Source organism: Ixodes scapularis, unplaced genomic scaffold (assembly GCF_016920785.2).
Source record: "Ixodes scapularis isolate PalLabHiFi unplaced genomic scaffold, ASM1692078v2 PGA_scaffold1__304_contigs__length_218370807, whole genome shotgun sequence".
Lineage (NCBI taxonomy): Eukaryota > Metazoa > Arthropoda > Arachnida > Ixodida > Ixodidae > Ixodes > Ixodes scapularis.
The window spans coordinates 50,559,150-50,573,995 of NW_024609846.1; the positions used below are offsets into that span (position 1 = coordinate 50,559,150).

General features: G+C 44.0%; 1 protein-coding gene across 1 annotated transcript in view; it reads right to left on the reverse strand.

Annotated features, from left to right (window-relative positions):
* Nucleotides 1-3,928: 3,928 nt before the first annotated feature.
* LOC121835712 (SEC14-like protein 2) overlaps nt 3,929-14,846 on the reverse strand; it is a 28,592-nt gene continuing 17,674 nt past the window's right edge. The window contains exons 11-12 of the mRNA XM_042290161.1: nt 8,550-8,853; nt 3,929-4,154 (exon numbers count right to left, since the gene is read on the reverse strand). Coding sequence (XP_042146095.1) covers nt 4,060-4,154; nt 8,550-8,853 — 399 coding nt within the window. The 3' untranslated portion in view covers nt 3,929-4,059. The remainder of the gene's footprint in view (nt 4,155-8,549; nt 8,854-14,846) is intronic.

Consider the following 14,846-nt stretch of genomic DNA (forward strand, 5'->3'; position numbering starts at 1 on the left):
GATAGATCTCTAGGACATCGCCCTATACGTCGTCCTAAACTTCAATACGTGTAGAGACATTAGAGAGTTTTAGAATAGGGGGTCCTGACGTTTGGGTTCCCCTGAGAAATTGAGGGACCCAAACGTTACAAGGTTGGCGTCAACGGCTTATGGACGCCGCGCAGCGCGCTTAGGTTTCCCACATGCAGCACCAATGCGGCTAACCAGCGTAATACTAAAAATATATATATATATAAAACGTTAAACAGGTGACCTTAGCAACTACTTTTTGCTTGCAAATAATAGTTAAGGTAAACCCCAACCAAGCCGGCTAAATCAGAGACATTCTATAGGGGGTATTCAATGGGCGCCATATTTGTGGGTGCTGTTTAGAGCGCATGCTCAGAACGAGCTCACATCAATAGGCTGCTAAGACCGGCACTTTTGATGGTGCGGAATGCACGTTGCAAAAGAACTGTGGAAGCTCGCCATCAGCACGCGCTCAACATTCGCGGCCGCCAGAGAATACTCCCTATATATACATGTTGGCTGCATTCAGCCGAAACAACCCAATCCGTAGCGCTCTAATTTGGCGCTCGTTCTCGAATTTTTCGGGCGTTCGTGTGCGCTTTGACCCTTTGTCGCCGAAGATTTTGGCCTTCAACTATGCTGAAACTAAAGTGAACCTACACCACCTAGCCAGAAGGCCTCCTCCTGGCCTCCTCTCCCTTTACGAAACGTCATCAGAGTCGGATCGCGCTAACTCAGCTATTGGGCCCGAGCCCGACCGTCGAAGCGCTGATTGGATACCAGCCCCAGCCAAACAACCTGGCGCAGCAGTTATGCCCAATCTCACGCCTCGATTGATCTGATTGGGATGACGCGTGCGGAGGCCTTTTGTCGGAGTGGTGTTAGGTTGAACGCGAGATAGCATGCTCTGCTAGCAGCTGCTCTATTTAGATCTTAACTGGAGCGAATTTGAAATCTTGAATTACTTGTTTTCAAGCTGCAGGTATCGTGCCACGAACGTAATCCACTCGGAGCCACAGAGTAGCAATACGTTGCCATGTCAACGGTTACCGCGTCTCTTTAGGCTAAGCAGCGGCCAGAATCAGAGACGATCTTATAAATGGGTGAATCCACCACTCATGCTTTGTTACTTGAGCGAGATAAAGCAAAGCGAAAGCCGGTTGCACCATTCATTCGCAATAAAATGGGGTAATACTGCAGCCACCATGACGAATTTGCTCCAAAGCGAGAGGAAAGGGCGCCGCCATCTTTGCCAACACAATCCGGCTCCAAGCAAATAGGGACCCCACGCTATTTCTCGAATTTTGCGTTGGGGGTGTGCGCCAACCCAAAACCCCAAACAGAGTTTGGGTTCTGCGCAAATTAAGTGGTGAGCCCCTATTTCTTTGGGGCCCCCGAGCTTTGGGGCCCCCTATTTTAAAACTCTCTATTACTCGAAATAATTTCTCCCGCGGGAATAAAATGCTGTCGCCTTCATACACGTAAGCACTCTTAAGTGTCCTCCTGTAATTTGTTTTTCACTGCCGGAGAACCTCACGGATAACGTATCACGCATCACCTTTGCGACATTGCCCCTCACGTAGCTCACCCAGGTCTGCTACATATCGTTTTCTTACTTACGTTCTAAAAATCGTTTTAGACATTCTAACACTGCTAAAGAAAGAAACTGAAATGTGACGCGCTGTCTGCACACTAAGAATGGTCTGCACACTAAGAATGGCACACTAAAGGCCTGTTCCCACATGCAGCGGAGCGCTACAAGCATAGCGCTTACCTCGCGCTAAGCGCGTGCTGATGGGAGCGTTCACCAGCTTTGTATCGCACCGTCAAAACTGTTGCTCATGGCAGACGATAAGTAGCTGACGGCACGTGAGGAGCGCTACATCAGCGCTTCGCTGCATGTGAGAACCGGCCTTAAGAATTCTTTCGCGGATGGCCGAGTGGCACTTGCGCGTGCCCATGAACGATTAGAAGAAAAGAGTAAAAGTAAAACCCTTCCGGTTTGCTTCCAGTTTGAGGTCATCGAGAAATGCAAAGAGTGCACCTTTTTTTGCTAACTACGTCATTGATTAGGGCGGGAGTTTCAAACCATGGTTGCTGAAAGTATATTATCTTTCTGCAATTCGTTTGTTTGTTTATTTCTGCAGTAACGGGAAAGGTGGACACCAGCAGACTTGTGGCCTCGGTGGAAGGGGCTGGTCGCTAGCTGGTGGTTAGGGGGTTGGAAGAAAAGGGGAATAGGAGAGAATAAAATAAACACTTAGAAAAGGGGTGACCTTTGAATATTGCGAGTGCCATGCAGAGCGGCTCAAGAAGGGACATGAAATGTCCAGCATATAGCCACAGCCATTAACGTCACCGTCCCCGCCACGCCGGGAGTAGACTCTGAAATGACGGTGAGGAAACGCTCCAGCCAACCGCCATGCATCACCGCCCAGGGGCTTTTGTTCCAGCGCGTCACCCACATCACAGCCGGGGCTACTCAATACTACGGCGCCACTGAGCTTGTTGCCGGACAAAAAGGGGCGAATACATTTTCGCTGTACTTTCGTGAGTGGCGCTGGGGCGAAAGCCATTCACCGTCGTAAATGCATCGGCCTCCCAAATCTTTTTATTCGTTTTAAAATTAGTTTTTGTGTGTTTACGAGAGGAAGAGGGGTGTTTATAAGGTGCTGACGCAACTTAGTTTCTGGCTAAACAAAGAAATAAGAGTCAAAATTTTGTTTCCGTACACCTTTAAGGCCCAACCACAAGGGACGTTTTTCACGCACTACGAGCGCCGACGTTGACGCAAGCCAAGGGCGCGACTAAACGCCTTATGGTGTATGGGAGGCTGACACGGGTGGGGACGGCCAACACTTCATCGGGGCATCGTTGGCTGACACTTTAGCGCACTGCAAATTGGTGCACTTGGAGCGAAGGCCCACGCTGAAGACCACAAAAATCTTATGCTAAATTCCCGTCCCCTCTGCCCGTTTCAACATGGATGAGCAAGGTACCGGCATGCAATCGTGTATCACTACTACACAATCCATGTATAAGACCTGAGGGTAGTAGTTGTACTGCACTGGCTAAATTTCTAATTTACAGCGGAGAGAATGACTGTAATCTTTATTTGATACAAAACACCAGACGCCGTCTTGGACTGAATAGTTTCCCACAACAACATAAAGTACTATTTTGTGTTGGCTCACCCTTGTCTGAAGGTTGCACGCCCAAACCTTAAACTCGCACCTTAGCCGGAAGTCATTCTTCTCATTAACAAAAATTAATAAATCAAACGGTATAAAAAAAGTGAAATATTACGAGGTAAAGACCGAACCAGCGACCATCTGCTGACAGAGCCGACGCTCTACCACGAGCCACTTCATTCAATTAGAGTCCCTTTCCGAGGAACGGGGCATCCAGAGGAAACTTCGCGTATCGGTAATCTCCAAGGTCATGCGCCGATCATGGCTTCCAAGTTTTTTGGCGTGCTCGGTATTGCTCGGTCGGCGTTGGGGATTAGAATTTCAGAAATGTTTCTTTCATTCTTAATTAAGACAATTCCGTACATGAAAACTTATTAAAGTAAAGTGCACGACAAAACCCCTTCTCACCGGTCCCCTTTTTTGCAAATTTTATGTTTATGGCGGATTATTACCTCTCTATCCCAAGCACCATGTGTGCACACGTCTGTATGTGGAGTTGGCGCAATCTCTTTGGATTAATAAATTTTAACTCCGTCTTTGCTCAGCTCGAGCAAAGTCTTTACCTCGAGTGAGAAACCCCGTGTAATCGCAAGCCTGCCAAAGTTACCTTTCACGTGCCTTCAGCACGCACTGACACCGATAGGGTTCGAGTCCGGAGGCCGTGGTGGTAGATGTATACACAGCATATCTCTAGGCTGCCTTGTTATGAAAGTAACCAATATCAGAAATAACCTGATTAAAAATGTATTTATTAAGCTGGTACAAACTTCAAGTACTTGAAAGATTGTTTATAATATTCTACTTTGATCTGAGATAGTGGTTTAGCAAAAGAAAAAGAAAATGATAATCATCAGCTTCCTCAGGGCAGAACTTCTTCAGAGCTCTTGACTTGTAAAACGTAGGAAAGCTCCTTCTTGGTAAACCAGCTGTTGCTGTTGTCAAACCGGAAGATGTCTGAAAAAAAAGAGAGGTTTTTTTTAAATTGCCATATCCTTAGAAAAGCTATATACCATATAATGCCGCGCGAAGGGCTGAGAAAGCAACGCTCGGTCACGAACTTCTAGAAGGTTCACAATTACCCAAAATGTCACGAATGACAAGGGATGAGGCGATGAAAACTGAAGTAAACTAAACGTTTAATGAGGCGAACTTATGCCCAAAACAAAAAGGAAACAGAAGATAATAATAGAGCGTCGCGGGCGTGGAAGTCGGTGTAACAGCGGAATCGAACGCTGGGGCGAGACTGACTCGACAAGGTCGCGGGCGGTCTCTTATCTAGCTTATCTAGAGTGCGTCACAATCTAGAAGATTCGGAGAAGAAAGCTCGAGTGTCACGCGCTCGGGGCGGCAATGAACACGCACTTTCTAGAACAACCAAAGCAGGAATAAATGATAGAAGTTATGTGCGGAGCAAGAATAACCGTGAACCTTCTAGAAGTTCGTGACCGAGCGTTGCTTTCTCGGCCCTGCGCGCGGCACTATCATCTACATATTACGACAAAGACGGCTTTGCCCCCACCATTCATCGCGTGATTATTGGGCAGTCAATCAGGTACCACTGACCCGCAAGTTCTGCAGCCGCCTTTTGAATGGAATAAGATCACCGTGTCATCGCACAAAAGCAAGCTAAATCAGAGTGAAGAGACAATAAGAATACTTCTCGGCTGTATTCCGTTCTCCGGAATATAATATAGAACCGGAATTTAGGGATCGAACGTTGTCGTACCGTATCGGGAAACTGAAAAATTACCGCATCTCCACGTGGTGAATGATGTTGATTGGGGCGAAGCTCGGGTGGTGCTGATGATTCCGATTTTGCTCATAGGTAGTGCTGATGGTGCCGTTTTCATTCATGTCAGTAGGAGAATGTGTGGTTTTCTTCTTTTTCTTTTTTTTTAAGAAGACAGATGGGATGGCAACTCAGAGCCCCCTACTCTTTTTTTTTTCTTCTTTTTCTTGATACTGATTTTGGCCATAGGTAGTGCTGATGGTGCCGTTTTCATTCATGTCAGTAGAAGAATGTGTGGTTTTCTTCTTTTTTTTTAAGAAGACAGATGGGATGGTATCTCAGAGCCCCCTTTTATTTTTTCCTCTTTTTCTTTTTTCATCTTTTTTTCATTTTTTTTTTCTTGCTCTCGCTGCGGAACTCACGAGCAGGGGCACGCCGGACGTGGGACGGACATAGGGACATGGCTAGCCCCTAAAGGGGTATCCACACGAAGGAGAAATCCGCCACTTTCCTCCGCGGATCGCGCATCACGTGAGACATACGTCATACCTTTTTGATGCCTCGCGGCGCGTTCTCCTCCGTGGCGGAGGCGCGGAGGCTTTGTGCTGACAGCACGAAAGCTCCGCAAGTGCACGCGGCGGAGCCGGGGACGAAGTTTCCCGGGATGTTGACGTCACGACATCCGTCCGCGGAGTTCTCCTTCGTGTCGATACCCCTTTAAAGGGGTATCCACACAAAGGAGAAATCCGCTCCTTTCCTCCGCGGTGCGCGCATCACGTGAGACATACGTCATTCCTTTTTGGATACCATGGGGTATCCACACGAAGGAGAAATTCGCCGCTTTCCTCTTTCCGCCGCTTTCCTCCGCGGAGCGCGCATCGCGTGAGACATACGTCATCCCTTTTTGACGCCTCGCGGCGCCGTTCTCCTCCGTGGCGGAGGTGCGGAGGCTTCGTTCTATTAGCACCAAAGCTCCGCAGGTGGGCGGCGGAGCCGAGGACGGAGTTTCTCGGGTTGTTTTAAAAGAAAGCAATAGACCGATCTCACTAAGCGTTCCACGCATGCGTGACGCCGCCATAACTGTAGCTCATAGGATGCAGACGCCAGTTCACGAGACAGCTCATGCCGCCTCGTGCTCTGCTCGTGCAGACCTCCAGCGGGGTTGTCGCACGTGCAGAAAGACTACAGCTCCCACGACGCATGGCGGCAGCGGTGGCGTACTCGAACTAGCTGGTGAGATCGGTCTATTGAAGCTGCGAATGAAAACGTGCATGCCTTAGTCACACAATAAAAAAACCCAAGCAAGACCCTTCACGTGGAGCGGTGTGAGTCGTTTCTGCGTGTTTTCGTCATGTCACGCTTTCAAAAATTAAATATCATATTTTTGTTTGTTTTAACATCTCTTGTCAGAACTCAAATGGTCACTATGTTCGACTGCTGTAGGCGTTGCCAAAAAAGTAACGAAGTACGTTTCTCGTTAGTTGCAAATAAGAGGAACGTGTTACAGGCCTACGTTACCTCAAATTAGACGGAACAGGTTTCCCGTTACCCTTTTTGATACAAATAAGGCACGTTGCTGTTGCGCTACTTTTGATTAATAATTAAAATGTTTCACTGCCTGGGCGCCATACTTAACGAAACACTGTCCAAGCAAAAAGTTAACAGAATTCTGTTATAATTTTTATGGTTCTGATTTTAAAGGTATATGGGACGAGTGCGAGAATTAATAAAACTTGGCACATAGAAACACGAAAACAAGGAGGCGTAATTCGTTTTACTCTTGGGTAGAAAACCTAAGAGTAGCATAATTATGTTACTCAAAATAAGTTACAAAAGTATGCTATCCGTTACTATTTTGGAGATATAGCGAGGACCTTACTATGTTACCGGAGAAAGTCCCTCGTTACCTGTAACGCCATTACTTGTAACGCGTTAACCCTAACACTGCTATGTTCCATGTGTGCAAAGAGAGTATTAAAGAATTCAATATAGTAAGAAACAAAGAAAACTCCGCGTGATAGGTGACGGACGATCGTCTTGGTTGTCACTATTGAGAAAGAACGCTTCGCAAGAAATTTGTTGAAAAAAATTAAAGCCGTTTGCAACTCCCTGTAACGCTGAATTGAAGCGCAGCTTTTGAGGAGGTGGATGGAAGAGTACTGAGGGGAAGGTATCCCCCTCCGCCCTCCTCTTCACCTCGTCTCGCGGAATCACGTGCCTTCGGGGGGGGGGGCACGTGAACTCCCCCAAGGTCACGTGACCCCTCCCCCTCTCCTACAACCAGAAGCTCGCGCTGCGCCTTTGAAGCACAATTTTCAGCGCGCCCCAGGAACGTTGCCATGCTCTTGACTCTAAAAGAAAAGGTTGTAGTCCTTGCACGCCTTGTCGGATATACGACATTACAAAACTGCAGTTCGCCGTGCAGTGCACTGATGTCAAACTGACAGGCCCAACCTTTACGAAAGGCTGGACGACGGTGCGATATAAGATAATAAAGCGCTGAAATACGCAACAAAGTGTACAAAAAAAAAAAAAACACCCGAGGTTTTGCAGTGGAACCAAAAACAAAAACTCGATTGCGATTTTTTTTAGTCATTTACACTTATTTACGCTATTTTAATAACTTGTACAACTCGGCTATCAAGCCGCTCGTGAAAGTTGGTGGCGTCGGTTGAACGTCAGTGTGCTATACGTCGAACTGAAGTGTAGGAGTGTCGTACGCTATGCAAAAACTGCCTATTAACATAATCGGCGTGTTTAGGGGTTTTATTTATTGCTCTGTCAAATATAAATATTTTAATATACCGTACCTTTCTGTAACGTGTTATTTGCAACGCTGCGACCCCTCTCCTCAAAACTACCCCTTCTAAGCTCTCGTCACGAATGGCTGGAATAAATGGTTATGTTCCTTGTAACGGCCTTAGAACGCGAACCCGTTCCCGATGTGTATTGTTCGACATAACGTTGCACGACGAGTTTTCTCCTACTTATGGCAAAGAATACTTTTCGTAGACCGTTCTATAGAGCTTTACATTATTAGCGGGAGCGTTTGCCACCGTCACGTTGAGTGGAGATTGAGCTGGCGGTCATGCACAAGACCAGAAACCCGCAGCGTTTGCGATATACGAAAAGTCCCTAATGAAATTAGACATCCCGGTCCTTCGTGCAACGCTTTTGCAAGGCGGAGCACGAGAATTCCTATTTTAACGTGCTCACTTTTTTAGTTAAAACGGCTTCACACATCAAGGCTGACAGTCGCTGCCACCGTTTCCGCGCCGCCGCCACCGCTGCCGTTCCCGCTCCTCTGGTTCTCCGCTCGTCCGCGGGAGGGCGAGCGGCGGGCTAGAGTTGCGAATAGCGGGCGGGCTAGAGTTGCGAATAGCGGGTAGATCTAAAAGCTTTCGTGACAGGTCCGCGGAACTGTCACGAAAGCTTTTAGATCTACACACTAGGTGCCGTCGATTTCGCAGAAGAACTGAAGTATGCGCGTGGAGAGCTTTGGCCGACGCTACAGGTGTTCGAGCGACCCAGCACCCATAGCATTGGCTGCATAGCCACAGAAAGCTGTCCCTGAGTAGGGGCATACGGCGCACAAGCTGTATTGGAAATAGCAGCCTCACATGTCCCGGGCTCAGCGGAGAGTCTCCCAGTTTCAGCAACCTGATCGCACTTGACCTTGCCGACTTCCAAGATCTCCTTTGGCTTGACGTGTTCTCCCGCAATGTGCAGGACACCGAAGCCAACGTCGTGGCCGGGACTCGTTTGGAACTTCCAGCACAGGGTTGATCCTTTGCTGTCTACTTTCACGGGTACATCCATTTTCTGTCCCCGTTCCAGGGAGCAGGTGGTGGCATTGGGATCCTCGGAAACGCGAGGGCCGTTCTTGAGGTAGTATTTTACGGGCACCTCGCCTCCAGCTGGAACCTGCGGTCATTCTCGTGTTAATACAAGGAGTGCTTTTAAACGAAGCCCCCCAATCCCAGAAATTTGTTCGTCCATTTGACCGTCCCCTCCAGGCATTTCCCTGCTTAACATAACCGAGAAATTAATGTCGCGTGCCCTTGCATCACACAACTTAAGCATCATTACAGTTTCCTCGCTAGCGCTGAAATTGGCGTCATGTGAGCTAAACACCGATACATTTACCACGCTAGATTTAGCGCGGAAATTGCTGTCGCATGACCTATGCACCAATTTAATTTCCTCTCAAAATATGGCGGGAAAACTGATGTCGCGTGACCAATACAGATAATCACTTTCAACAGTAAATACAGTGAGGACGTTGGCGTCAGCTGATTCATTTACCAATTTAGTTTCCCCGATAAATTTAGCGAGCAAGTTTGCCACTTGAGATATACAAATAATTTGCTTAACAGGGCCTTCGTCCTGCAAAATATTATAATGAAAGCGTTCGGCTCAACTCTTGCTTTTGCTAAAAAAAAAAAAGAAAAAAAAAAGCTAAGCAAGATCCGCGTCCTGGGCTAGTAAGCAAGTGACCTTTGGGTATACTAAGGACATTCATGTGAGCTCGGTGTTAAATTTATTCTTCTTTATATTTACTGATATAGGATCAGAGGTCAGTCACACTCTCATTTCCAAAAAAAAAAATGCAATCGATCTCACTTCGCCATTGAAGCAGTCAGTGTTTCATTAACTAACATGTTGCGTGATTTTAAAAGCGCTTCAAATTATTCGAACGAACTCAATCGTTACTTGTTCAATTACATTGTCTGCTATTTGATTCTTGGGGCGTGTTGCATTAATTTCTATGCATTTTTATTTAAAATGAAACACCTGAAAGACAAGGATATATTTGCTGAGCTGTGTAATTGCCCTGACTGAGCACCACTGAGAAATTTTCGCTATACGCAATGGGAGAAAACTGGTGATAAAGAGCAAAATTACTAAACCTAATTTTCAACATCTGTAAACAATATGCAACTGGATATCACTCAGACTCACCTTTTACCCATAATTTACAGTAACCGCTCGGCCTCTTTGCATTCCAGAAACAATATGCGCATGAAAAGCGAGTATGATAGGACGATATTCATGCAGCGGCGGATGTCATAATGAGCCATTCAAACGAAAAGATAGCCAGATGGTTGAAACTTAACGTTAAACATTGTGAAAAATGGGCAGAATGGAGCGTATTTTTTAATCAACACTCAAAGTAGACGGTGGCAATTCGTTATGCAGACAGTTCACACTTGAGATTCCACCATAAGCAATAAGTCTCATATCACCGAGTGTCTATTTCTCTGTTGGTGTCCCAAGAACGGGAGAAAAGCGGGACGGACTACACAAAGCTGCAAGCACAGCTCAGGGCTCCTCTGGTGACATGTCAGTATTGAACCAGCTCATTTGAACGCTTGCTTTAGTTTGCCTAATTCGCATATGAAATTACTTTTAAAAATTGTTTTGCAAATTCGTTTTTTTTTATTATTGCCTCGTAGACCCCTTTGTGTCAACGTCCTCCATCTGACATAAAGAGAAGGCACGTCTAAAATTTCAACTTAAACATTTTTTCAACTTCCAGCTTTATTGTTTCTCTCCGGGGGAGAGGGGGAGAGAAAGAAAAAAGCAGACTTCTGTCGCTTGTCTGAAGTTCTGCTCCCCATCAGTAACAAGTGAAACTGTTTTACATACTATTCATATGTACAGTGCCCCTCAAACTTAACGCCGCCACTAGATCGTCCGGTTTATTCACTTGTTGAGCTATTCCTGAACCTAGTGGTCGAACTACTTGGTGAAGATTCGCGTCCCCGATAAGAACCCAACCAGGGGAAGGTATTCGAGCAGCTGAAGCGACCAATTTATCTTTGGGTAGCATGCAATATATCAATATTTGCGTAACCGGGGTGTAACCGAGTGGCGGCGTTAAGTTTGAGGGGCACTGTACAACAAAGTTTACATAGAAGCAAAACACAACCTAAAAAAAAGTTATATTACGAACATTTTTTACAGGTCGAAGGCCCCATTGAATTTGGCACAGATAAAGATATCATGATAATATGATAAAATAAAGAAAGGCGTAGCAGCGGGTGATGACCAGTTGAAGGCTCAACCACTCAAGCATGCAGCTAGAACTACCAGCCCTATACTATCACACCTTGCGAATAGCATGTTAGAGAGCGGTATTTTCTCGACTGATTTGAAGCTGGCTAAGGCTACTCCTATTTACAAGGGCGGTAGCGAAAAAAGTAGCGAAAATTAGGGGCCCATTTTTGTACTGACAATATTGTCTAAAATATTTGAAGGCATGATCAAAAATCGCCTAGAAACTTTTTCACAAAGCATAGTGTAATATCCACCTTTTGGAACTCAATACGGGTTCCAAAAGTAAAAATCTAGAGCAAGCTCTTCTGGACATTAAAGAGAAATTTGTTGCAAGTATTGGACAAGTTAATTACACTCGGACTGTTTTTAGATTTGAGCAAAGCTATCTACACCATTAAGCATACTAGTTTACTCAGGAAAGTAGTACATTACGGCAATCACGGGGTCGCGCTCGTATTACAAATGAGCTCTTTAACAAATCGGCGGTATTACGTAAAAATTGATAATCTAGAATCAAATAAGAAAAAAACGCGTCATGGTGTCCCGCAGGGTTCTATATTAGGTCCTTTAATTACTTTTCCTAGTTTAAATAAATTATATCTTAAGCATTTCTCGTTCCCCGGAGTTAATAATGTATGCAGATGGCACTAATACTTTTTTTAGTGATGCAACTTTAGAAGGCCTGGAGGAAAATACGAGCGCCTATCTTGCAAAGCTTTCAAAATTGCCGAGTTCCAATGGGTTACAATTAAACACAAGCAAAACAAAATATGTGACTTTTAAACCAGTAACAGAACTTCTTACAAACTCCCTTAAGATTACGTTTGAAGGTGATTTAATAGAACAAGCAACTCAGCAAAAATCACTTGGTGTGGGGTTTAGCCAGGAATTAAAATTAAATACACACGTAAGTAAACTAACTCAGAATTATCACGAGTTCTTGGCTATAATTATAGAGTGGCAAGCCTTGTGCCGAGGTTGTTAGTTGAAATATTGTATTACTCCTTATTTTTATCCAAAACGTGTTCTCGAATTATTATACGGGGCACAACTACAATATCCGATAACTACAAATGACTAATCCTACAAAAAAGTTCGAACAATATTCGAAACCTATAGGGGGACAATAAGAGAATTGCGGACGGAACCGCTTTTTATTAAATACAATATCTTAAAGGCAAATCAAGCATACTACTTCAAAATATTTCAATTAATTTATCAAAAAAGGTTATACGCCACCTCAACCACAAAGGAAGAATCGCACCCGTTCTGTCGTGTTAAAAGAAAGGAGCCCTATACAAGAACAATTACGGAAGGCAGAGTATACACTATCAAACAATTAGTCTACTAGACAGCATGCCCTTAATGACCTATGCAAAATTGTTTCCTTTATTTAAAAAAAAGTATGCAGAGCATTGCTGGTAGGCAGTGTTTTAAAATTTGACTAAGCTTCCTAATCACAATAAAGCGTTGTATTATACTTTTCTTCTTTTTATGTTGATTATAATCAATATTCTCGCGTTTTTATTTTTATTTTTTTTTGCATTCAGTACGCATTTTTATCCTAATATGCATACCTTTTATTGCCCCCTTTGTGTTATCTGTCTGCGTCTCATCTTGTAAAAGTCTTTTTTTTTCAGGCTGTTTTATTTTGTTAGATGGAATGCATTTCTGTGTTATTTTTATACATGGACTGTAAGGGACCGGTGCTACGTCAGGCTTCTTTAGCCTTTTGCACCGGCCCTTCCTTTGGACTCTGCCCGAGGGAAAACAAATGAAGAGAGAGAAAGAAAGCTATAGAAATAAGAAACAAATATCCTTTCTGCTCAAACTCATCAAATATGTGCCAAATCCATGTGCACCAGGACCCTTCGTGACATATCGGTCATTGATAAAAGAACAAGTTGATTTTGAGTTACAGAGCTTTCATATGTTACAAGTTTCTATTGGTAATGCTCTGTAATTGCAACTATGTGAAGGTTTCTCAAAAGTTGTACTGTGTGAATGTTGAACTCCGCATTCCACATAATTCGGATGATTCCCTTACGGAGCGCATACAAGTGATGTCCATTTATAGTCGTTGTGCTACCCAAAACAAGAAAGCAATATTCATAGGAACAGTAGAAGAGGAAGTTATAAAGAAGAATTAAGAGCGAAAGGGGTAATATATGTCGGCATTTATAAATATAGCCCGCAACGTTTGAAAGTCTGCCAGCTATACATTGCACTTCGGTGTCCCAGCTCATGTACTTATTGGATATTACACCAATAATTTTCACATTTTGTGCAAAGTCAATATTTTGTCCTTGGAGAGAGAGCCCTTGAGCAGATGAAAACACTATATTCTGATCGTAAAAGTATTGCTTTCGTCTTGTCTGTATTAATTGCTAAAGACTTTTATATTGTCCAGTAACTTATCTTCTGCAGAACGCTATTTGTCGCACATAAAACCTGGTGGACAACTTAACCCGAAAAAAATTAAGTGGTGTCGTCCGCTACGATTCCACTTATTTTACAGCCTCCACGGAAGTTGTATACTCTGGCGTGTGTTACTTTCTCTCGCCCTTTTGAAAACACTAACATCAGAGAAACGGGTTTATATTTTCCTAGGTTGTTTTCATCTCCAGACTTTAAAATAACCGTAAACTTAGCGACTTGCATCTTTTTAGGGAAATGGCCATTTTGAAGTGCCAAATTAAGTATTTGATAAAAAAGCAGCAATTGATTTAATTACATGTTTCAGTGTTTGATTTAACACCATTTATATCAGTACTTTTGCAATTTCCCAGGTTCATGAAAGCTGCTGCTAGTTTATCTGCGTCAGTAAGGTCAAAAACACAAAAAAGTGTGCCAGAGACGCCTTTTAGAGAGGAAATTCATCGACTTTGTTACCATTCTTTAGAATGTTTACAAAGTAGTTATTATATATTTCAGCTAACGCTAAACCTCCTCTAGTTTCCCCCTCAATATTAAGCTTGGGGACTGTAGATTTGGAATCGCCATGTCTCAGAAATGAGTCAATCTTCTTTCATATAATATCTATTCGTCGCTCATTTTTAAACGCAGATTAAAAATATGCACGCTTAGCCTTACGTGAAGTGATTGCAACAGCATTGAGCTGCTTTTTAAATAGCGCCATCACATCTGAATTTCTTGATGTTTTTACCTTGTTGCAGAAAGCATCCTTTTTTACTCATCAATTTGATTATATCGGAAACCCTTGGTGACCAAGGGCTTCCGAGCTTTCCTGGGTGCTATTTGTTTTCTGTACGGGAAACACAATTAATATATCTCTTTGTGAAAATTCTCCTCAAGTACTAATATGCCTCGTCAGCTGAAGCACTAGAGAACACCGTGCTCTTATCAGTACGGCAAACGCCAGCTTCAATGGCATCTAGATTTCTGTCACTGATATTTTGATAATAAACCAGGCAGTCATTTCCGTCCTTCTGTATCCCGATTTTCAAGTCGACAGACATATAAATTGGTAGGCGGTCACTTATCGTTGTTCCAGTGACACCTCCCGGCAAATAAGACTGGTCGGCATTGGTTAGAAACAAATCAAGTTATTTTTCTTTCGAAGGAGTTATTCGCTTGGGTTTAGACGTTGGGTTAAATTTTACGTACGACTTATATAAGGCGAAAAACTGTAGGTGCTTCAGCGATGAGGAGACAATATCAATAGTTAAGTCGCCACCCAAAAATACAGTGAGACCATTTTTACCAATAAACACAAACAAATTGTCAATTAATTTTATAAACGCTGAAGTGGGTACGGAGAGCAAATTTGCGTTTGGACCTTATGGTCTTCGTGCTTCGCCGAAGCAACTCATAGTTCTTCCGACTGTACAAATATA